The sequence below is a fragment of the Pygoscelis adeliae genome, unplaced genomic scaffold (genome assembly GCF_000699105.1).
Source record: "Pygoscelis adeliae isolate BGI_AS28 unplaced genomic scaffold, ASM69910v1 Scaffold108, whole genome shotgun sequence".
In the NCBI taxonomy this organism is placed as follows: domain Eukaryota; kingdom Metazoa; phylum Chordata; class Aves; order Sphenisciformes; family Spheniscidae; genus Pygoscelis; species Pygoscelis adeliae.
The window spans coordinates 8,438,508-8,461,656 of NW_008825498.1; the positions used below are offsets into that span (position 1 = coordinate 8,438,508).

The window sequence follows — 23,149 nt, forward strand, 5'->3', positions numbered from 1 at the left end:
AATAATTCAGCCCAGTAAAGTTACAAGACTATAAAGCCAATGTCAGTGATGATAAACTCAGGCTCCAGAAAAATGGAGGGAACTGCATGTCGCATATGCTCGAGAGCTAACTGCACGTATTTTAGAGTAAAATCCAAGCAGGACCACACGTTTTGCCTGTCCTATGCCTCAGGATAAAGCCTGTGGTGTTTAGTGATGCAGCATTCAGAGAGACCTCAGCGGAGTTTTACCAGCGGAGAAATCCTGGCCTGCAAAGCATGAGCCGGGCTCCCAGGAGTAACGTCGGTGCATGTAGCCCTATTCCGCAGTCAGCGCTGCAGCCCAGCACCCAGCCTCGCTCATCCACACCGCCGTATGTTCACACTCCCCTCGCACACCTTCTCCCCCCCTAGTTGCTCTGACATCCCTAAGGGGCGGGGGGAAATACCTGCAAGCTTGCAGCTGCCAAGCATTAATGCTAAATGCTGGCCAAGTAACAAAACTTTAATTACAAGCTGCAGCTCTCCACACACACCAAAATGTTCAGCGCTGACATCAGAGCCGCTCTCAGCTGCTCCGGCACTTGCAAGAGGCAGTAAATTACAGCTGTATTCCGCTCAGAACCAGAGACTGGTTTCAATCTGTGTACAGCAGCTCTACAGCTCCACGGTGATTTGGCAGAGGTCTCTCAATACCGCGATGGCTGTGCACACTCAGGAAAAAAACACAGGTTTCTCGCTGGCCTCAGACTGCAATTTGCTTTAATTGCAGCATACACTGATTTTTATATTTGGGGAAGAAAATGACTTGAAATTACAGCCTATTATGCTCCTGTTCACACTGATGTGAACTGCAGGGAGGGGGAATGTCAACTGAGTCCGGAAAGTCTAATATGGATGTGAGTAGAGTCTCCTACATAGCCAATACGGCCCTATATTCACCAGCTCGACGCACGAGCCCTCCTTACCCACAGCCCGAGTTGCAAAATCCTATTTAACCTGCAAGCTCCCAGACACTCCGACACTACCTTTTCTCCCTTCTCGCAGCTGAAGGAAGCACCAGCCCCTTGTGAAATCTCTCAGACAAGCCCTGAAGAACAACCACCCATTCTTCAGTTTCTTGCAAAGCTGTGCAGCTCCTGCGTGGCATCACAGCTATGCTGCTTCGACCAGGGGCAGGCAAAATCCTTGGACAAGAGAGCTCTCGGCATGTGCCAGCTATTCCCACCAACAAAAGAAACACAGCACTTCGTGTCCTTCAGCCCTTTCTTAGATTAGTGCCTGCCTTCAGAGAGGGAGACGCAAGTGCTGCAGACCCTCAGGCAGTGCTGAAGAAGTGATGGCTGGAAAGCAAATTCAGGGGGAAAAAAAAACCAAAATGTGAAATAAGGCATTTTCCCAGACACAGCAGTAATTAACCCGTAGAGAAAATGAAAAAGCAGGGAGACCCTTTTCAATGCAGATGTACTCTAGACAAACAATGACGCTGATTTTAACAACTGCCCTTGAAGTCCATTTTTCACCTTTAAAGCATCTAATCATACCTCTTTCACAATGGAAATCCCCAGTCGGCTCCTTATTGCAATAAAAGTACATCAAAATGCTGTGGTTAACCAGCATATGGAAAAGAAGGGCATCGAACACCCGCTCCTGGGCCTCGGAGACTTCCTCTACAGGACACTATCCTGGCTGTCCTATTTTGACTTGCCCAACCATGTCCATCTCAGCACCAGGTTGAAAAGGGATCAAAGACCTCAGGTGATCCTAGAGGACTCAGATTGCCTGGCGCACGTTCGCAGCCTGAGGAAAGTTGGAAACAGAACCATGGCTGCTAAAGCTATGTTCACTTTGGAAGCCAGTTAACAACATCTTTCTGTTTGAGGGAAGACAGTTCCCTGTCCACGACAATAACCATATCAAAACCTAATAAATATTTTCCCACCCAGATGTAGCTGCCATAAAAGGTTGACACTTTGTGGGTTGGCAGCCAAAAAATAACTTGCTAACCCTGAAAGTAAAACTGGCTGAAAGTAAGCAGAGGACATACTGGACTTCCCACTTGAAAATTTAGCACAAACACAGCCTCAGGGCTTGATTAAGCCTTTCTGTGCAACAGGCAGAACACTCCTGCCAGCAAGAAGATAAGCTTCAGTCTACATGCAACACGTAAAATCCATTTATTTTGAAGAAGGAGCACCCAAGAGCCCTATTATTAAATAAAGACCAGGGCGGGGGGCAGAAAAGAACCTAAAAAGACTGTATCTTTACATCCATTAGTAGTTTCTTAAATCATATCTGTGTTCCAAGTTAAGTGAGGACACAGATGACATTTTAGACCTCAGTGTTTCAAATCCTATCCTATTTGTATATAGGTAAGAGTAATGGGTCACCACTTGGCGGGGGGGGCAGGGGGGAGAAGAAGCTTTTTGCTGCCTACTACTACTTTAGATGTATAATTCAGACAAATACGTGCTCACATGCATATGACGGCACTGCATCTTGCAAAGTCCTGCCAAAATAGCACACCGAAGTCGACAGACTTGGTGCAACCCGAAAAAGGCTACGTAAGTCCCTCACCACAGAAAACATTGAGTTAGAGCACAGATCAAGGAACAGTTATGCATCGGTATTGTTACAGGTTTGGATATAGTGAAAAATATACAGGCTCTGCTCGTAATTGCTGCAATTAAAGGAAGGACTATCCCATGGTGAAATAAATACCTGGGAAACAAACACTCTACTAGACACCAAAGCGCTGTTCCAAGGAGTGAATGATAAGCATCAAGACACAATGCAGCTTCATGACTTCAGAAAAACCCTAATGGGCATCCTCCTATTTTGTAATAGATGCCAATTAGAGGAAGTATAAATTTTCCTCTGAATGCGAGAGAATGAACGCATTGTTTGAACAAGCCTTTCATCTAAAGCATTTATGAAATACAGCGGTAATAAAAGCATTTACTTTTGTAATACCTCCACGAGTTTGTTTTTACATGTCCGGGTAAGTAACTATCATTTAGAACAAAGCATTTCAAACAGCTGTTATTAGTAGCTTAAAAATAATAATAGTCTTCTTAAAATATGGCCAAATATAACCTCAACCTTCAAAATATTGCTACCAAAATTTATCTGTGCTACACCTAATTTTGCGTATCACTTACCATATACGAAGGAAATATTAAAACCCGCTTATGTTTGCCACATGGCCATTGGGGATCATCTAAAAGATTTGGGTCGTATTCAACAAAGTCTCCCAGGTCGCTACCTATAAAACAATGGTAAATATAAGAAAGGAATTCATTACATCAAGAAATCTCTGGACTTAATGGAAGTGGCAAATGAGTTCACAACTAATGCACAAATGATCTTCATGCAAGATTTCTGAAAGAGTCAAAAGATTTCTCTAAATCTTGAAAACTCTACTAATACAATTTGCAAAGATATGGAGGACCTACAGCTTATGGAGGACCTACAGCTTACGAATTACCTGGTAAATGTGAATTTAGGGCTTAGAGAACTGCAAAATTATATAAAGCTCCACAATGACTTTTATTCCCGGCAACAAGTTTTCATCTGTTTATGCAGATGTTTTCATTTGTTTCATTCAACATGCCAAAATATCTTAAGCATATAGTGCTTTGGCTTGTGTTTTGTGCCGGGTTTTGTAAACACAGCCCTTTCCAGCCTAATAAAGGTCACAAGTATGATTTACACCTTCAGCTTATGACTACTGTGTTGCCCCTGTAAATTTTCCATAGCAAAGGAAGGTAATGACGAGCCTGATGCAGGAGGAACAAACAATGCCGGTGACAAGAGGAGGCACGCCGAGTGCCATCAGGGGCTGTCAATATGACCAGCAGTCTTGTTTACTTAACTTTCCACCATCCATAAGCCAGCTTTGCTAAACAAACAGGGAACGAGCTCCGTTTCACCCACAACATGAGACTGTATTTTGCTTAATTTAAGCAAAAAAGGGGGCTAAAACATGACATATGTCCGTCCTTCACAATACCTGCCTATCACCAGGCTACACAAGGATATTAAAACAAGCTTCCTGAGAAGTTACCTGCATCAATGCTCCCCTGGGTGCTGTTAGCTCTTGCCAAAGAAAGGCTACGATGGCTTGCATTGCGAAATTGGGAGAAGGATGAGGTGGAGTCTATCGTGTTTCTCCGAGTTCCCAGAGCGTTGGTGGGAAACAGAAACTGTGTATAAGAAACCGTCTAAAAAGAAAGTCAGAGTGGACAGTTAGTTACTATCAGCCCAGCTCGGCTGCAGCAGGATGCCTTTGGTGCATCCCAATCGGAAGCAAGGGAAGCCAAATTAGCGAAGGATTTTCTGGATTTAATAGTTAGGCACAGATGAATAAACACCAGTCACCTACATTTGCTTCAGTGCAGCCAGTTTATCCATGCAAAAAAAGCTTTTGCAAAGGCATTAATTCTTCAACAAAACAAAACCACAAACACACACACACAAGCTCTAATACACTGGATTTACAAAATCCTACTCAAGGGTCAGATTTAAAAATATGTCAGTTTGGTTGGGTTTTTTTTCAGTGGGCCTTCTCTGTAGCAGGTTTCAGCTGCTTCTTTACTGAAACAGCATCATCTATACGGGCCCCTCAGCACAGAGCTGCCAGAGGCAAATCACTTGAACGTTGCTAAACTTAAGCACTTTCGCTGGTATTTTTCTCCTTTAGGATTTTGTCTGGCAGAGTCTTACTGGTGTCATAAGCGAGCTCCAGTTTATTGCAATGGTTGTGGGAGATCATTTACGCCCTCCCAACATGGACTAAGTGTGAATGAGTAACTTGTGACAAAATTATTTTTAGAGCGTACTGATTCTCTGCTTGTACCCTTGGCCAGGAATAGGCTACGCCTTGCTTCTCGTAGGTTTATTTTCCAAAAATAACATTTTATATTGAAGAAAAAAAATGAGTCTCAGACTCTAGACTGGTTTATGAGGAGGTCAGAATAGGTATCAAATAAAACATGCGAGCTTTCATTTATTTATAAGCAGACAGATTGTCCTCAGGAATTTACAGCCTGTGGTCTGGCCTGACACCTGGTTAGGTGAGCACACCATGTGTAGCAGCATTGACCTAGGGCCTTTAAACCCACATATGACAGCAGACTGGGTAAACTGAACTGTAAAAGGTAAATCAGGCTTTCAGCAAAAAATTATTTCATTTATGATTAAAATTGTCTCTCCTCTATGTATTTCTTTAAAACGGATCACTTTCCCTAAGGATTCATAATTGCTTATTCTATTCAAGTGAATGCACTCTTGGAATATTGCAATACTCATCAGATTTGTACTACTGTCTTCCCGCTCGTTGGAAAAATATACTGTTAGGCAAAATTTATTTTATTAAATAAAGTTGAGAGCAAACAGAATTACAGCTGTTTCTCACCAGAAATTATTTTCAAGCCCCTGACAATATACTCTGCAGTGATACCTCCTGCTAGAGCCAGGGGAAGGCTGCACGATTCAGTAATGCCTTACAGACTCAGATGTTGCCAGAGGCCAATTTCTTCAAGGAGACACAGTTGTCTGCATTGCCAGCTTGGGCAGTCCTCCTGAATTTCTGCTAAGCTTATTTACAGTTTGCACATACTGTGCTTTAACTACTGTGTTACACTGCATGTTGTAATTAATGTTTATATTTGTGCTTGTTATTAGTTAAGACATTTTTTCCCTTATTGCATAAAATCTAAGGGAGTAGGAACTGAAGCATCCCCACCTTCCCATCCGCTCCAAGCTCCACACCTTCAAGACCAATTATCTCTTTCAGACACACTCCAGTAGAATGGCACTGGCGTCCACCATCCAGCTTCATATCCCTGGGAAACAGAAACCGGAGCAGAAACAGCTCTTAATACACACGCCTTGTTCACCTTCCACCACCCAATGCTGAAATAAGTTAGCAGCATTAATCCAAACATACCAATGCAAAGCACAGACCAGACAACTTTTCCTACAGGCAGCACTTCTGTTGTCTAAAATACGTTACAGAGAAAACCCCCACTTTGTTCCAGGTTGCACCTCATACACCACCTATGGTGCAGAGCAAGGTTCCCCATCATTGGGTGCCTCTGACAGAACCTGGCACTGGGAAGGAACTGGAAGTCATATACACTTCAGGTGAGATCAAACAATCCAGCTTGAACACTTGACTGCCACGTATCCAGAGCTGGACGCTCCCAGAGGACATACCCATGTCCCCCTGTGCCGTTGGACAGAGGCAATTGCCTGTGAAAGCCTCTGGGAGGGATTCCTGCTCCTCCGAGCACAGGGGAGTGCCCAAAGCCCAGTGACCCTCCTGCCGGAGGCCGGCAGGAGAAACCCAGCTCTCCATTGCCTTGGGATGGAAACTTGGGGATCTACTTTAGCAGGACTGACCCACTCAGCATCTTGGACGTAAATGAGACGCCTGAGACAACCAGGCTGTATCCCATGCTTTTGCCTCACGATCAAAATGGGAGCGAAGGTAAGAAAGACTATGAGCGAATTTGTGCTCCGCAAAGGACAGCTGAACACAACTCCAGAGTATTTATCTCGCAATATTTTCCTGGCTGATTTCTGCTGAGGTCCAAGTGTGTGCTTAAAAATCTGTGTGGGAGAGATGCTGACACTGAGGCAGGGAGAAGCCCTGCAGGCTTTTCACCCGATTGCAGGGCTGGGCTATCTCCTACTGTGTCTCTGCAAACCCTGTTTTCCTTTCCAACCTGTCACTCATTTTATTTCTCTGAAACATGGCAATCGGTGAGTCCCCAATAAATCATGTACCTTACTGCTGGAAAAATCCAACACGTCTATCTGCTGGAAAACATACTTCTGCGACAAAGGAAAAGACTGTATCAAGTTTCTAATCCCAACAAAGTCCTCTTCGTTTCTTGATTGGGGTTCACTTAGCACAGTGTCACATTATCATTCTTATTTCCTGATATCACGTTACTGAGGGGCTGGACAAATAATTATGTAAAAATAACCCTCTGTCAGAGGCATGCGATTAGCCTCTCCGCTCTTGCGCAGAACTTGCTTAAAGGAACTATTTCTCATAGAGACAAATGCCAAATAGTAATCATTTCAGCAGGTCTCATCTATGAAACAAACACACAACCTGAGGAAGCCCCCAAACCCCAAAATGAAAAAAAATATCTGAATTACCTGAAATAATATCAGAACAGTTTAGTTTCCTTCCACTCAAAACCTTACAGACATAGAGTAAGAAATAATGCCGCTACGACTTTGAAAACAAGTCACGGAGAAATTTCTCCATGCAATTAACAGACAAGAATAGATAACTGTAACTCATCAAATGAAAATCCAGCACCCTTTGAAGAGTCAGCACAGCAGCTTTAAAAACAAAGAGCAGCTCTGGGGACTGAAAAGAAATCAGTGCTGTGGGAGCAGGGTCAGTTGGCACGTGTGAGCGCACACGGGAATGATTCCTGGACATTATCTGAAGATCGATGGACATTACTGCCTCCATTTTCCCATCTTTCTGTTGTTTCTAAAGAAGACTCTACCTTCGGGACCCTGTGAACAACACTGCAGTCATTCTCCCTCATCCTAGGTGTTTCACAAGGGCTACTTAGGGTCTTCCCCTCCTCTACATATGCTCTATATTTCTACGTAGCGTGATTGCTTGTGTTGTAAAACAGAGTAATAAAATATTACTGTTTGGAGAGAAACTTGTCCATAAAACAGAAAATTAAACTCCCTCTCTTGAGGAAAATCAGTACTAAACAATGTGCAGTTTCTTATCAGCGTATAAATGGAAAGGCTCATCCTAGCTTATACACATCCTTCTCTCACTGGTTAAAGATCTCGGTGAACACCTAGTAAGAAATTCCTAGGCGACTTCACTGTATCCTTTTTGAGTTCCCTATCGCTACAATCAACAGCAAGCTAGTCAAGTTTTTGCAGGACAAGCCTTGATTTTTTTCCCTCCCTCCTATTACAGACAAAAAGCTCACGAATGCCTCAGCAAAGCTCTTGCTGGCAGAGCAAGCCCAAGGGCTGCAACCCTGCTGCTGGGGGAGCCCCAGCAGAGCTGCTTCCTCCCCACACCCCCAAAATCCCAAGAGCAACTAGGAAAGACCTGGGGGATGCCTCTGCTCTGCCCCCTCCAAACGGGTGAGTCGTGCCTGAGGAACAGTCAGGACGGTTGTTTGGGTACAGCCACCGCACCACTGCTGCCAACCACTGCCACCAAGTTCTTCAGGATGCATGCCCTCGCGTGGCATCACAGTGAATGGGCCCCACGGGACAGGAGCATAGCAGGATAGGCACTTTATATTAAAAAAAAAAATCAAGCTTTCACTGTGTTTAAGTTATTTAAATTATCGATGGGACTGAGGAACTGCAGAAACCAATATCCAGTAGTAAAAGGTGCTTACAAAATGCAGAATAGGAAAGACGGTCCTTGCCAAAGAGGCTCTTAAGTGAAGAAAACTTCCTTCCTCCTCTTCCTCATTTTTTATTTTCCTGTTTTATTTTCCAAAAGTGCTTTTTAACAAAGTTTTCAAGGGATTCAAGCAGACACAGAAAAGCAAAAATAAATCATGGGAACTTAATTTTACTACCTTCACTTTATTTGAGCAGGGAAAGCTTGAGGAAATGAGAAGATCAGGGATGACATTTCCTTAGGAGGCAAAAAACTAGACCCCAGTTTCTGACAAAGCTTGGGGAGTTACCCTGATTTACATCAGTGTCAAGCTCTAGATGGTCTACTCGTGCATGCCATTTCCAGAAAGCTGAGCAATGTTATAAGCTGCACTGAAAACTAAGCATATTGTTTTATACAGGACTGCAGAAAAAAACGAAAGTTTCTCCACCTAACAGAATTCACAGGTTTTCTTGGAACACTACCAGGTGACTTGGGATCCCACATTTGTGGTGGGACGGTGAGAAGTTTTACTGAGTAGGTAGATAATAATCAAACCAGGAAATCTCACCGTGCCTTTTATTAGTTAGGCCAGGATTAACAGAATATAAATTGGATGCTTTTACCTTTGGAAGTACAACATTTCTTTAATGAATCAAACATTATGCTTTGACGTGATCTACAAAGCCCCATGCAAGACTCCTGCTGGGCACTTGCTCTTTAAATGACAACAACAGTTGAACACTTTAACCTGTGAATAATTTAGGATTCCATGAAATATTAAATAGATTTCTGGATACATGAAAAAGCCTTCTGCTTATTGCGAAAAGGAATCTGATCATTGTTATTTAGAGATGTAAGCCTTAAGCATATATTTTAGGCTTAGTGATTCCTGACTGTTAAGATTTATTCTAAAAGCAAAGGCGGTTCATGAGACATCAAGAAAAGATACTGTTCTTACCTGTCACCGTAAATAATTTCTACTTATCGTCTCTGTTTAGAGGGACAAGGACAATGACAGCTTTGGAAAAGACACGCTGCCAGCCAGTCCAGCGGCAGATCTCCCGCTGCCTGAGACTGCCTGCTTTAATTGATTGAGAGCTTTCAGATCCTAATTGCCATTAGTGTTGCTAGAACAACAACTCCAGTGGCAATTTACAGGGAGAGGAGGTGGAAAAACTCCTGGAAAGATGGCTCTAATGGGCCAGTATCCTTTTTCTCTCTCCAAACATATGCAGGTGTCAGCACGTCAGCTCTTGTCCTGATGTTCTGCCCAACATGGAGTAAAAGTTCAAAATTTAAACCTATTACCTTTTGGGGATTCATTGCTTAATTTCAATCTAAGGGAACAGGGCAACTCACAATAATGTGCAACGGTGGCTCTATGAAATTCATACATGAGATGATTTGTTTTGAAATGTCCTGGTGTGGGGAAAAAAAAACACATTTATGTGCCTTTCTGTAAAGCTAATATGCACTTGGTTTTGGTTTTTTGTTCAATTTGGGAGAAGGAAGGAAAATGGGCAATGGTAAAGAAAAGCAGGGATATTTCAGTTTCCCTATTATCGGTTCAAAACAGATAGTTATTCTTTCCCGGGCCTACGGAATGATAAATGTTCAGGAAAGGCGCTCAAGATTGATGACTTAATCAAAATTGCCTCACATACAAAAATCCACTGGGGAAGAATAGCAAGGAACTGGGTAACAAATCTGAAGGACATCACAGAGTATTCTGCTTTGCTGTGTGCATAATTATTGCTACTACCCTTGTGACAATTTAGATGCTCTCATTTCTCCTGTAAATATTCCCCTGTTTTCCATGCTCACTGCAATGCTTGTTACCTGACCTGCCAAATAACTGACAGCAGGGGTGCGGCGTACAAGACAACCTCACCTAAATGCTTCTTTTTGCCTCATTTTGCATATGACTTTCTTACCCAGTTTAAACACTGAAGACGAACAAAGATTTCAGAGTGTAGGTAACGAAGGCCGTTGGGAATGCCTGGCCTGTGAACTCACTGATCATTGTGGCTACGTGTTATTTGGGGTGACAGTATTGAAAACCTCTTGCTCTCAGCATCATTGAACTCATTAGTGTTCTGGCCAGCACTTAGTTAAATTCAAAGCTAAATTCAGCAATGATTTATCTTTAGAAACTGGATGAAGCTGGTTTGTAGCATTTCTGAGAAGGACACAAATTCTTTTTATCTAACGACTTGCTGCTTTACTTCAGAAGAATGGTCCGTTTCCTGGGCTTCAATCCATTCAATTACTCATATTGCATTATTTCCCTTAACTGGAGGCAAGTTTAGTCAGATGAATACCTATACTCTTGTCAAGACAGCAATATTCAGCAGCTATGCCTGCTGCAGGTTAAGTTTCTAACCACTTGATGAATTCAATGCCATAAAGAATAGAAGATGAGGTGAATTGGCCGGTTTTATAAGGACATGCACTATCTGATGCTCTGGATTTTCTGTCCCGTAGCTCATCACGTCCAGCCCCAATGGCAGTCAGTCACTGCGAGCCCAGCAGCTGAGAGTCGAATGTAAGACTAGCCATGTTGCAGTGCCGCATCCGCGCGACACCGCCAGCTCTCCTCCTCCCCCGGGTCCTCTAGATTCATCTTCTGGGCAGGACTTCACAGGAACTTGGAAGCTCTTAAAAGGCTCTTACAACATCACAAAATAAAATATCATCAGAATAGGTATGATTTCAATCTGTGAATGTTTTTGCCATTAACAAAAACAAGCCTAGAAAGTCCCTTTTCAAAAACATGTTTTTAAATTATGAACCATAATGATGTGTGCCAAAGAAAAAAAACCCACAACACAACAGAACTATAAATCTAACTAACTGCACTACCTTCTCTTCCTGGGGGGAAAGACAATACGGTACCTTCTTCCTCCTTTATAACACCTCTAACAGTGACAGACTTACATTGCCATCACCTTTTTTGAAAACGCTTAGGCACCTTAAAAACGAGAACTGTATTGCTCTCAGTTGGCTGCAAGCATACGCAGAGCCTTTCTGCAGGCCACCATGACCTGCAGGCCACATGGAGCAACTCCGACAACATCCATGGGAACTGCCAGAGTCATACCATCTCATAGGAAGTTGAAGGAGAAGTGGTGCCTAGAGAAGCTCCAAGAGCAGGCAAGCAATGGAGAATGGGTTCCCTTCTTCCCCTGCCCAGGAACTTTGCCTTTTCCAGGGTAGCTACCTGGAGGCAGAGCTGAACCTGGTCCTTCTCCATCCTGGCTGGGGTCACACAGAGGGTCCGCAGACTGCCCTTGCACAGACCATGCTAGGGAGTGGGGTGGGCAGAAACCTGCAGGCATGTTCCCTGTGCTGACTGCAAGGGAGAGCCTGGCCGTAACAGTTCCTTTCTGGGGACATGCACAGTGACCCTAGCACGTGGAGCATGACCTGCCTAATGGCTAAAAAGCTAACATCTGCTTTGTCTGATCCCCAGCTCCTGTCTCAAAGGGCTGAAATCCAATTCACCTCAAACCATCTGGAGCCCACCTCCAAATGAACAATTCCTTCAAGTCTTGTTTAATCCATCTGCAAGCGGCTCCACTCTTTGGTCTGCCATGAAATGAATCCCCTCTGAGGGCCCAGAGCAGGTCAGTATGAGCTGAGTGTGTGTCTGTGGTGGGGCAGCTATTTGCTAGTGAACCTCTGAGGCATCTCCCCCTGTCCTGGAAGAGGAACAGCAGCAAGGCTCAACTCCACTTGCTGTGAGCTTCCACCGTGACAATCTTTGACAAAGGAGGTGTGAGCCACAGCAGCTCAGGGGTTGCACCAGGTGCACCTCTGACAACTGTCATTACCTCCCATTTTCTGCCCATCTGCATAACTAGATGGAGATTAATTCTCATCTCCTGCAAGGAAGAATAAAGTGGATGCTGAGCCAGAAATCCATTTTCAATACCCTTCACAAAGTAGCTCTTCCATCTTTTGGAGTATTATATTTAAATAAGAAAGAGGAACTTGAAGAATAGTATCAGCATAACATTCGTAGAATCATAGAATCATTACATATGATGCTTCAAATTTGTAGGTATTATTAAAGAATACTGTGGTGTCAACATGATCCATAGTATAACATCAGTGAATGATGAGAAAGGAGAAGAGAAACAATTTTTATAAAGCACAAGTATCTCTCCACAATGCTAAAAAAGGTTCAGTAGTCACTGCTGCATCTCCTCGTGCATGTGTTTTGTTTGTTAATGTTACCACAAAATCTCTGTGGTAACCTCATGCATGTTTCACAGGTGAGCAGGATTTTGTTCAGCAGAAAAATTCAGATCATGAATACCCTTTAGCCATGAAAATTTCCAATACATTGAAAAAAAAGAGTGGCAACTGCACAACCGATCCTGCAGTACCACCAGCAGCCCTTGAATTGCCTCGCCTCTAACACAATGACTTTGTATTTCATAAAAACATAATCAAAGCCAAGCATTCAGACAACATTATCAGTGTTGCTGAATCCTGCAGGTGCTACCTGCCTCTGCAGATCAGCCTGTAATGATAATGATAGTTTGTGTGCGTGTCTGTTAATTTAATAGAAGAGGCAATAACACTGTTACAGTGCTCTTCAGTAGAGGGCAACCCTCTCATCACTGCCCTTAACTGCCACTAAACCCTGCGTAGGGTCTGATGACTTTGGGTTGTAACACTGCAGGACGCTGAGGGCCAAGGGAAGCCAGCAGGCAGGATACCCAGTGCCTCTTTCAGCTCCTGACTTGCAGTACAACCTTCCTTACACTGCTTTCACCTGGCTATGTCTGCTCTGCTGGTCTAGATAGGGGGAGAAAAGCAAGCTCCGGTCCTGCCCATTACCCTACTCTTGGCCACGGAAACAGGTGAAGCTGTGCCTTCATGCCACCAGCAAAGATGCGGGCAGTCTTAACGTAGCCAGACCCAGAGAGGAGAACTTATGGCCCAGATCCACAAAAGTACCTGCCCCTCAGTGACTCCAGCAGGAGATAACGCATCTCAAAACTTTTGTCAATTTCGTTTTAATTCTCCCCTTTTCCCTTGCACAAAAGCACTATAAGCTAGAGCACTAGGTTTCCATCAGATACAAGGTACAGACAAAATTTTGAGGGCAGAAAATTCTAGTGATTACTTCTGCTCATGACTTTTTTCTCCCCACCACGTCACTCTTTGCTTTGTACTTTTCGCTTCTCTTCAGCATAACAAAGAAAACGAGACAAAGTACTTCCCCTGGCACACCGTGTCCTTCCTTCTCAGCCCCAGCAGGTACCACCAGATCGGCCTTCCGAACCACAGGTAGCAAAACCTGCCATTCATCACTGGCAGCCTCTGTGCCGCTCTGGAGTACGTTTCCCTTGAAAAGCCTGCTGTCAGCCGCACTCCAGTGAGCCGGCAGCTGCCTGGCTGCCGGGGAGGGGGATTTAGGAAAGATATTCCAGGGGACAGCTCAAATTTCATCCTCTTGTGTAGTTCCGTGGCTCTCCTCCCCATACTCTCCAGACTTCCATTGGTATTTGTACAACCACTTAAAAACACAGTTTGGGGGCTTGGGGAGGGTTCCTGCTTGACCTCCGTATGGAAGGTGGGCAAGCAAGGGCCACAGGCTAGAGTACATTGCTTGCACCTCGTTGGTAAGGGGCGATGCTGCCCCATCCACCCTGGCCAAGTATGCAGAGTTTAACTGTGTCTGCAGGAACTGCCTTTCAGATCGTTTTTTTAAGTGGATCTGTTAGCACAGTTTAGCTGCCAGCATCGATACAGTAGAGCTCTTCAGTGCTGCCTACAACATAACAGGGGCTGGCAGCCTCCCCAAAACACAGCTGTGCCTGGAGATTTCCTCGCTGGCCGCAGTGCCCACGTGTTGGAGCAGAGGTGGAGAAGCAGCAGCAGCTCCACCATGTGCTTCTCTCACATGGAATAGTCCCCCCTGCATGCACGTCCACCCCGCTCCCCAGCTCCTGCCAGGACTTACTCCAGTTTAATTGCTGACGTGCCCAAGGTTCCTGCAACGATTTGTTTCTTTTCCTAAACTATTCAGTAATGTTTGCAGAACGTAAACCAGTTAGGACATCTTGCCCGGGGACAGACATCAGCAAACCAGAGATTCAGAGGAAGCAAAGCTAAAGGATGCTGGCACTACAGTACTTCAACAGGGTACCAGTGTCTCTCCCCCCTCCTACCACACATCCAAAATGTGCAGTGAAGTAAGCAAGCACTTGTGCAGCCTGAACAGAGTGGCTACGGTTTATGCTATACTGCCTCATCTGTTCTTTGCACCAGCTGTTCCTGGAAGGAGGTGCCACTGAATTGTTTCTCTCTTCCTCTGATGCTCTGGAAGAAAGACAGAGGGCATTTTTCTTAATCTTGGCTTTTTAGCAAAGGGAACAGGACTGGATTGTTTTGCACTGGCACTTGCTACCTTCTCATCCCATGCCCTTCTTGCTGCACATGCATGGTACAAGACATTACATGCTGAAATAATATTTACATTTGCAGCTGGGCTCATTACTGCTGTAATTTAGAAGGTATAACCAGTCATCAGCATTTCAAAATATATTCAATTTTCAAGAAAGAGGCAATTTCCACAGGGCAATGACCATAAATGAATGACAGTGTACCCAAGAAGAATGAACAAAGCTGCCAGTCTGTCAAGAATTTGCCTGACACGTCATCCCAGTTTAATTAAGGGAAAAAATTTACTGTAAGAGACAGGAGAGCAAGTCAACTCTCCTACAAAGGTGCCTCCTTTCCTTTGTGCATTAAAAATAATCTCTCTTTGTTTTGAATTACTGATGCACAAGCAGCTTGTGGCAAATCATTCTCCAGAATTAAATAGATGGCTGAAAAATACGAGCCAAATTCATCCTTTATGCACTGGAGAAATTTGACTCTAGATGATTTGTGGGTCTTTCAAACTCACCTCAGTGTATCAACTAAATATTTTCCCCAAATTTTGTGCCCTGAAGGCACTGAGACAACCCCAACTACAGGCAACTCTCAGCTCTCCGGCGAGCGGCTGTGGTGGCCACGCTTCACTCCTCTGCCCCAGAGGCACGGAGCTGTGGCCGACCAGCACTGCCCTTCCCAGCCCTGCCGCTGCGCCTCTGAAGGCACCCCAGCAAGCTGTGCCCCAGAGCCTGCCAGACAACATCTCCTAGCCAAATCCAGTTTCTTCCATTTCTGCAGTTTCAGTGCAAGAGCAAAAAGCTTTCTCAGTCTTTGGAGAACTGCTTCAATCCGAATAAACTTTTCTATCAGAGGTCTAGTGTCTCAGCACGTCAAGGGATGCAAGGCAGCTCCACGGACATTGCTTACACCAGCTAAGAACCTGTATGGTATTATGGCCAAAATAATCTGTTTTCACTGACTGAATGATCTGACTAATGGATAAATGTACAATAAAAAGGTATTATGTTTAAATCCAAATATTTCTCTATAGTTCTGGAAATCTAGATGCAGTAGCATCATGTTTGCGTGAAGAATGAGAAAGCTAAGACTGCTTATAAAATAAAAGTTGTGCTGTCTAGAGTACCTGTTTTGTCAAACATGAGTTAAGTCAGAAGAAACAACAAAAACAGTGCATTTTTCAAGAACATTGATTTCAGGGGGGTAGTTTTCTCCAGTTTAATAATCAAAGATACCACAACACATATAAATAAACTGGGGACTGAGAGCTGTAGTTTTACGCTGGTAATGTTCCACAAGGCAAATATATCTAAGTGCATTTATCTCTTCTCAGAGTAGACAGGTAAAAGCATTAGCCTCCATCATGCTGTTGTCCATTATCAGGTCTACATGCAGGCCCAGAAAGACTATGTAGTACATGTATAAATATACATACCCGACTTGGGTACAGTCTCGATATGGCAGCACTGAAAATATGCTACAGAAGGATCTTCTGCTGCTGATAAGGACTATTCTAAAATATAAAAGAAAATAAAAGAAATCAAAGACTAAAATTTAAAAATCCCACCACAATAAGCAAAGCAACAGATGTTACCGTTGAGGAATTCATAATCATGAACCTTCCATCACGGATGATTTCTCCCTCCTCTTTTTTATCTCACAGGTAGGGTATCGCGCTACTGAGTCTTCACAGAAGTGCTGAAGCCTGTGCTTCACCACAACCTGTACCCATTACACAGCAAATGAGTAGTGGAGTCCCATCCCCTCTGCAGCCTTTCTAGGAAGACTATCTTGAATACATCACTTGGAATCCAGGATAGATGTTTTTCTAGCGAAAGGAGTCCTAGTGAAAGGAGCCCACCCCGAGAGGCAAGGAGCTGTTCTCACAACTCACCACTATGGCTGAAACTAAACTGACAATTCCAGCAGCAACCCAGGTGATACACACCAACAACCACCTGTGATGCACACCACAACTCTGTGGCTGACTCGGAGTCTGCGTTTATCGGACAAGAATTTCCGGCTGCTGGTCATGACCCTTCTCTGCTAAACCAAAGGACTCCCTTGATTTTCAGCTTCCTGTTCCTGAAATAGCCCAATTCATGGATGAAGTCAAAGTTCGCTATTATCGTAAGCTTTCAGATCCTTTCACTGTTTTCCAGGTTCCTCCTCGAGTCTTTTCCAGTTTTTCCCCATCACCCTTCTTGGTCTCTGGGCAGCATCACTGGCCTCAGCAGTTGCACAGATGGCAGATAAAAACATCACATCTTCCAGTCTTACCTTTAAGATCAGTGTCTAGCCCTGATGACCCACCAGCCTCTGCGCTCAGTAATCACATCAGCCCTCTTGGTTATGATGTTGCATTGACACTCAGGCATGACTGATCCCACAGCTCCTCGCCCCTTCTCCTCCAGCGCCACGTCTATCCCAGTCACTACCTGTCAGGGCTGAATCCCTCCTGTAAGCATGGCTTGCTTTCATTCCTTATAGGCAAGCAGCTCAAGATTTGGCTACATGAAAGCATACATTATCTGCCTGCACAGAGCTTATCTCAGAATCCAGGCCACTCTTACAGCAAACGCCTTGGATTTTTAACCAGTCTCGAAATCTCTGCATCATCTGCAAAGTCACTGTGTGGCATTAAATCAAATACCTTAGAGCAAGCGATCTGTTTTACAGCCACACTATTATCTTTAGCCATCAAGCTCTGACATATCATTAAGCAACATGAAAACCACCTTGAGGTCAAGACCCACTTTCCATAAAACTGCATGGACTACCAATAGCTACATTACTATAGTTTTGGGAGATGCAGATTGGCAAGAAGCCAAGAGAAGCTTGATCAAGATGCAAGATATAAAATGCCAATAAATAACTGATTGTTTATAAATATAAAATATATTTATATTTATATTTATAAATATACCCTCTTTCTCAGGACACCTCTTTTCCCTCAGGACACCGACAATTGTACAATTGTACAACGTACACTAAAAAGACCCTTCTTCCCTCTAAAGTTGGCCAACAGGCTGCATCCCCTCAAATTCCTCTAAGACACGGTGATAGCAATTCATGCCATGTTCTAATCTGATTAGTGTTAGAATTCACTGATGTTTTTACCTTTCTAAAAATCTCCAGTTGTGGTCCAAATGCTCGGACCTACTGCTAGGTTGATTGTCAGGGCTATTGCACTTCCTTGCTCAGCTCTCCGACTTTGGTTTTTCTGATGTTGGGTGCCACAGATCTGTATGTGAGGATTTCACCTGAATTTTTCATCCTTTGTCCTACACTGGTCAAAGTTGGACAACAAACCCTTGCAAGCTATTTTGTTCTTTACTGCCCGAAAACCACCATATGCACCTATAAATCTCATACCAGTTACGCTGTTATTAAAACACTGTTTCCTTAAGGGACCAGCTTAGTCATCGTTCTTGGAAAAGGTTTAGATCCCCAAGACAGCTGCTGCATGTAATGCTTGGAAAAATGCAGAATGATCAATTTTCCTTCTCCTGGATCATTCTGTTATAGCAATCCTATTTTCTTCCTTAAAAGCATGTTTAAAAGCAAAGTGGCATTTACCCTTTAATAAAGGAGGGTTTCTAATAATAAACATGCATACAGTGTTAGGAATTTCTCCTGCAGCAGATAAAGTAGGATTTCATTGTTTGTCTGAATGCTGTAACATCCCTTACCTATGGTAAATATCTTAGATCCTGTAAGATGGTCTCATGGTGCATCAGTAAGTTATAGAGCAGGGGGGGAATAATTTTTCACATTTGAGAAAGGCAATCCACAAGCAAAAAAAACCTGGCATATGATTAATTTTGTGCTTGCCACTGTTTATTGCTGAATGGTTGCTACTCACAACAGCTTGCTTGTTCACTGGAAGCCTTGTTTGCTGATGTATGAAACTTGGCACAGATTTCGAGGCTGACATCAGAAAGCATCTTTGAATTCGGAAAACCACTGTACCCACTAAGCGTATTCCCCCCACTCCCTCTGGTTGCTTCTGGAAATAAAGCTTTTCCACCAATGCCCTAGACCTCCCTAAAAAACCCCCAACTCTTAATACTTAAGAAAAACACACTGGTGCTTCCATGTCCACAAGCAGAGACAACAGTGGGAAGTTACCACAGAAAACTTGCTGTGTGTATCAGAAGGAATCAGACCAGAAAGGAAATAAAAAGCACCAGCCCAGCCTCTAGTTTTTTCAGATTTCCCTCCCTTGGGACCCAAGTATCACCTCTCTTTCCATAAACCGGGGGACCCTCTATTTTACATAAAGATCTCCCAGGCAGAGCAGGAGAGGAACCCACAGCCTCCACTGCCAGGATGCCACAAAACCTCATCTGCAGAGCTGCTGGAGGGGGCTGGTGCAAAACAGCCTTAGGAGCTGGACTGGAAGAGAAGCAGGGAAGGCAGTGGTCAGAAGCTCATCATGGAGGGATAAAACGGCATTTTATTTAGAGGTCTGATGATATGCATGGAAAACAAAAAAATTCTGAGGGCCTGCAATGGTCTGCTGGAGCAGAAAGTCCAGAAACTTGTCACAAAGTATGCTTTGCAGAAGGAGGTGTGGTAGAAGCCTGTTGCTGTTCAAGAAAATCGAATTATTGTTTATGGGAGAAGAGCATTTTCCTGGATTTCAACTCTTCAACAAAGGGCATCTACGACCCTGCGCAGCTCTGAATGAGCTATCTCCGATATCAGAAGCAGCTTGAGTCAAGAGTGGGTTTACGTGCCCTGATTGCCATTGTGCCACCTAGACATGTTTAAAATTACTTCATGAAAAGGTTTTCACTCTCTAATTCTCACATTTCACCAAGAAGTTATACTAATTACTATGGTTCAGAGCAATCATTATTTTGCAAGAGAGCTCTGACAATGCAACTGTCTGAGACTGTAAAAGCTAATCTTCCAATTTCTTTAATGAGGTGTATGCTATGAAACTACAAAAACTTACTGAGCACAAGGCTCTCAACAGAATCAGTAATTCGCTTGACTTGGAGAAGAAGAATGTCTGTTTTCTTTAGCGTCTGTCTAGGTTTGATTGTGTTGCACCAAAAGGCTGCGATCAGGCAACGTGATATACATCATATGTACCATATACATGCGGAATACTGTAGCCTCTCTTCTCATACCTGATTGGTGATGTTTGACTACCAAGGCTTTGCTGCCCTGCATGCTAAGGTGCACACACAAACCATGGATGCTGTCTGGGTAGCAGCCACCATTTTGGAGTCTCCCAAGTTCAAGTTGGGGCTATTGGAAGGTGGCTGAGGGTAATTATGAACTGTGAGGACGCTGCGAACAGCCAACCTCTTAGAGTGCATGTGTGTGCATTTCCACAATTAAAAGGGCAGCAAAAGAGACCTTTCATAGCCTACGGGTGGTGTTTGGCCTTGGCTTAGATCTGTATGCTAACAAAAAAATTGAGAGAGCAATGGCATGGGTGTGGGAGAAGAGCATTGTTTTACTGTTTTTGTATCTGCTATATAGGATGACTCTAGAAATGTTCTTGTCCCATTCTCACCATGAATTGTTTGTTCAGCTGGCTCAGGTTGCTGTTTTGGTGGCCTGTTTCTGCTAGATAGGAAATCTTCTGCTTTACAGTTTATGGAAGATATCACCAATAAACCTGCTGAGTAAAGCAGGTGAAACCACACGCTGGTGGCTACCTATGCCAATTTGTATGTTAGAGTTGACTTGTCTTTTGTCTTTTAATGGGAAAATTTATTTTGTGCTACTTTACAAGACTGCTTTGATAATACAGTCTAAGAAACCTAATTTTCCAGCTCCTTTAATAAGCCACGTCCTACAAGAAACCGGTTTAACCAGTGCACAGAACCATCAACAGGAAGCTTTACAAGGACTAGCTGATAAGCCGTGGTCTGTGTATAGGTGGCCTTTCTCCGTGCTAAATAGCTGAACTCTAATTTTAACCACAGCTGGTCCTGCCTTGCTGCTGGACTGCTGAAGGCTGGATCCAGAGCATCGGCACTCAGCGCGTGCCATCCCCAGGGCTGAGAGGGGAAGAGCTCTCAGTGCTGCAGGACGAGGACACGTCACTTTACAGGTCGAGAGCCGCAAATAAGGCCAGTTACCAGAGAAAGAAGCCCTGAGCTATCATCCACACTGCAGTTTTCTTTGCTGTGACACTCACAGTCATAAGCCACTGAAACAATTACTGAAAGTGCCAGCTATTTTAAAGCCCAGCTATCAAATTCACCACTCAAAAATATATTCTGTATAGATGTTTTCAAAGCTGGGTTCCTCAAGTTAAGTGAAAGGCTGACATGCTGCGACAGAAGGGTCAGGGGGTTTGGGGAGAGCTCAGAGACCCCGACTCCACCGCGGCTCAGCACCTGCATCCTACCACAAGCCACCTAAGACGAGGTCCCGGGCACGAGAAGGAGCCCCAGGAGGGTTTTCTATCCATTACAATACCTGTGCTCATCCATGTCACAGCAAATCGAGGAGGACACCAGCTTTAAAGGTCTTAAGGTACTCAGAAACTCTGTTGATTTTACGATGAACGCATAAAGCAGATCCACCTGAATTTCCAGAGGTCCTTTTCATCCAGAATGCCTACTAACTTCAGTGACTGCAACAGCATCCAGACCCCTCAGAAAAACAGGGTATGCACTCAGATTACTTACTGCTAGACTTATCTGGCCTTAGGGGTGACACAAATTTGACTTTGCATTTTATTTTTAGGTAATATCGCTGTGGCTCTTTGTCCATAGGACAAAAAGCATTTTCAAAACTGTGTATCTTATTCTTATTGTATCTGTGCTCTAGATAAAGGGATCTTTAATATGGTTATGGAAATATTCTGGAAAACTCTGTCTGCTGATAAAGATAAGAAGCCAGCTGAATAACAGAATCTTACTCACTGTTTTCTTAGCAAGAAAAATATTCAGTTATATTATCAGATGTAATGACTGATACATAAACTAAGACAAAATGCTAGGATATATCCTACAAATACTTTTTTGCAACAGATCGAGAAAAGAGTTTATGAATCAAGTATTTATTCATTTTTCTGCAGGTAATATTTCTATCAAGTTTATGGATGTATTTTATATATGCATCTCAGAAATGACTTGTTCTCTGTGGAATTTGCATTAATACTTTACGAATAATTATTTTTGGCTACAAGAAATTCCCAGAGTGTACATATATTTATGTACAAACAGACTAAAATTAGAGGGCTGCTTTTCAGCATTTGATTCCACATGTATTTGTTGTAAAGACAATAATCAATCAGCTGCTAGTCAGACAATAGTTAAGTCAACAGTTCTGCATGCGTCTGTTTGCTACAAAAGCTGTTTCTGAAAAGCCATCATCCCTCAGAGCCACCTTCTGCAATATTTATGCTGATTACTACCTTTCACTTCATTTAATTGTACATGTGAGAATAAACGTGAGGAAAATTTTGCTCGAGCCAAGTGACACCTACCAGAATTCAATTCATAAAACCTGCGGTTCGATGTAACGCCAGTTTCTATTGACCCGGTTCCACGTTTGATGGAAACTACAGGCTACATGCACAAATCGGTCCACAGAAACGGACGTGGTTCTTGCCCACGGCAGTTGTATGAGAACAGGTATGTGCAAGGGTCAACTCTCAGTGGGATGGTTTAGTCTATATGCAACCTGTTCAGGTAGTCTATTTAAAGCCTATTCAAGCTTGGAAGGACAAGAATAAAATCATGAGGCACGTGGGGAAATTGCCTTGGGAAAAAAACCAGAGAGGGCAGATGTCTTCTTTATAAGCAGGGAGGACCTAGTTTTACTTCTGAGCTGGATGATACTGCAATAAAGAACCTATTTTGCTGATGGGAACACCACGACAGGCACCGTGCCTTTGCAGTAAGGGAAGTCCCTGCCGACCGGTGCTGTATAGGTCCCACCTGTGCCTATGGCTGCAATCCGGGCAGTGCATGCCCCAGCTCGGGGTGTGCCGTGGCCGCAGCTGCACTCCTCACACATCCCCTGGGAGCCCTTCTGCCTGCGTCTGCCCTGAAAACAAGGATCCCACTCCTCACCTTGCCACAACCATCCCCAGCTGCACGCTTACCAACCAGCACTTTGCATCCAGGAGGACACAACGGTGCAATTGGGATCTGTCATGTTTATAATTTATCTTGTAAGACTCAGGATAATCTTAAAACCTTTCCCTGAAGCTGTTTTCTTGAGTCACTTGTCCGGTAAGCCTCCCACCACAGGCTGCCCTGACAACCCAGCTAGCTTGACGCCTACCCTTACACCCACTAATAGCTGTTGAAATGCCATTCAGCCATTGTTAAACTTGTTCCCGGCAGGTTCGGCCATGCACCCCTCTCACACTTAGCACCTG

At 43.8% G+C, this 23,149-nt stretch overlaps 1 protein-coding gene across 1 annotated transcript in view; it reads right to left on the reverse strand.

The window, feature by feature from the left end:
- CABLES1 (Cdk5 and Abl enzyme substrate 1) overlaps positions 1-23,149 on the reverse strand; it is a 35,961-nt gene that overhangs the window by 10,063 nt on the left and 2,749 nt on the right. Inside the window, exons 3-6 of the mRNA XM_009331447.1 lie at positions 16,223-16,300; positions 5,725-5,824; positions 4,045-4,201; positions 3,140-3,243 (exon numbers count right to left, since the gene is read on the reverse strand). Of these exons, the coding sequence (XP_009329722.1) occupies positions 3,140-3,243; positions 4,045-4,201; positions 5,725-5,824; positions 16,223-16,300 (439 nt within the window). The remainder of the gene's footprint in view (positions 1-3,139; positions 3,244-4,044; positions 4,202-5,724; positions 5,825-16,222; positions 16,301-23,149) is intronic.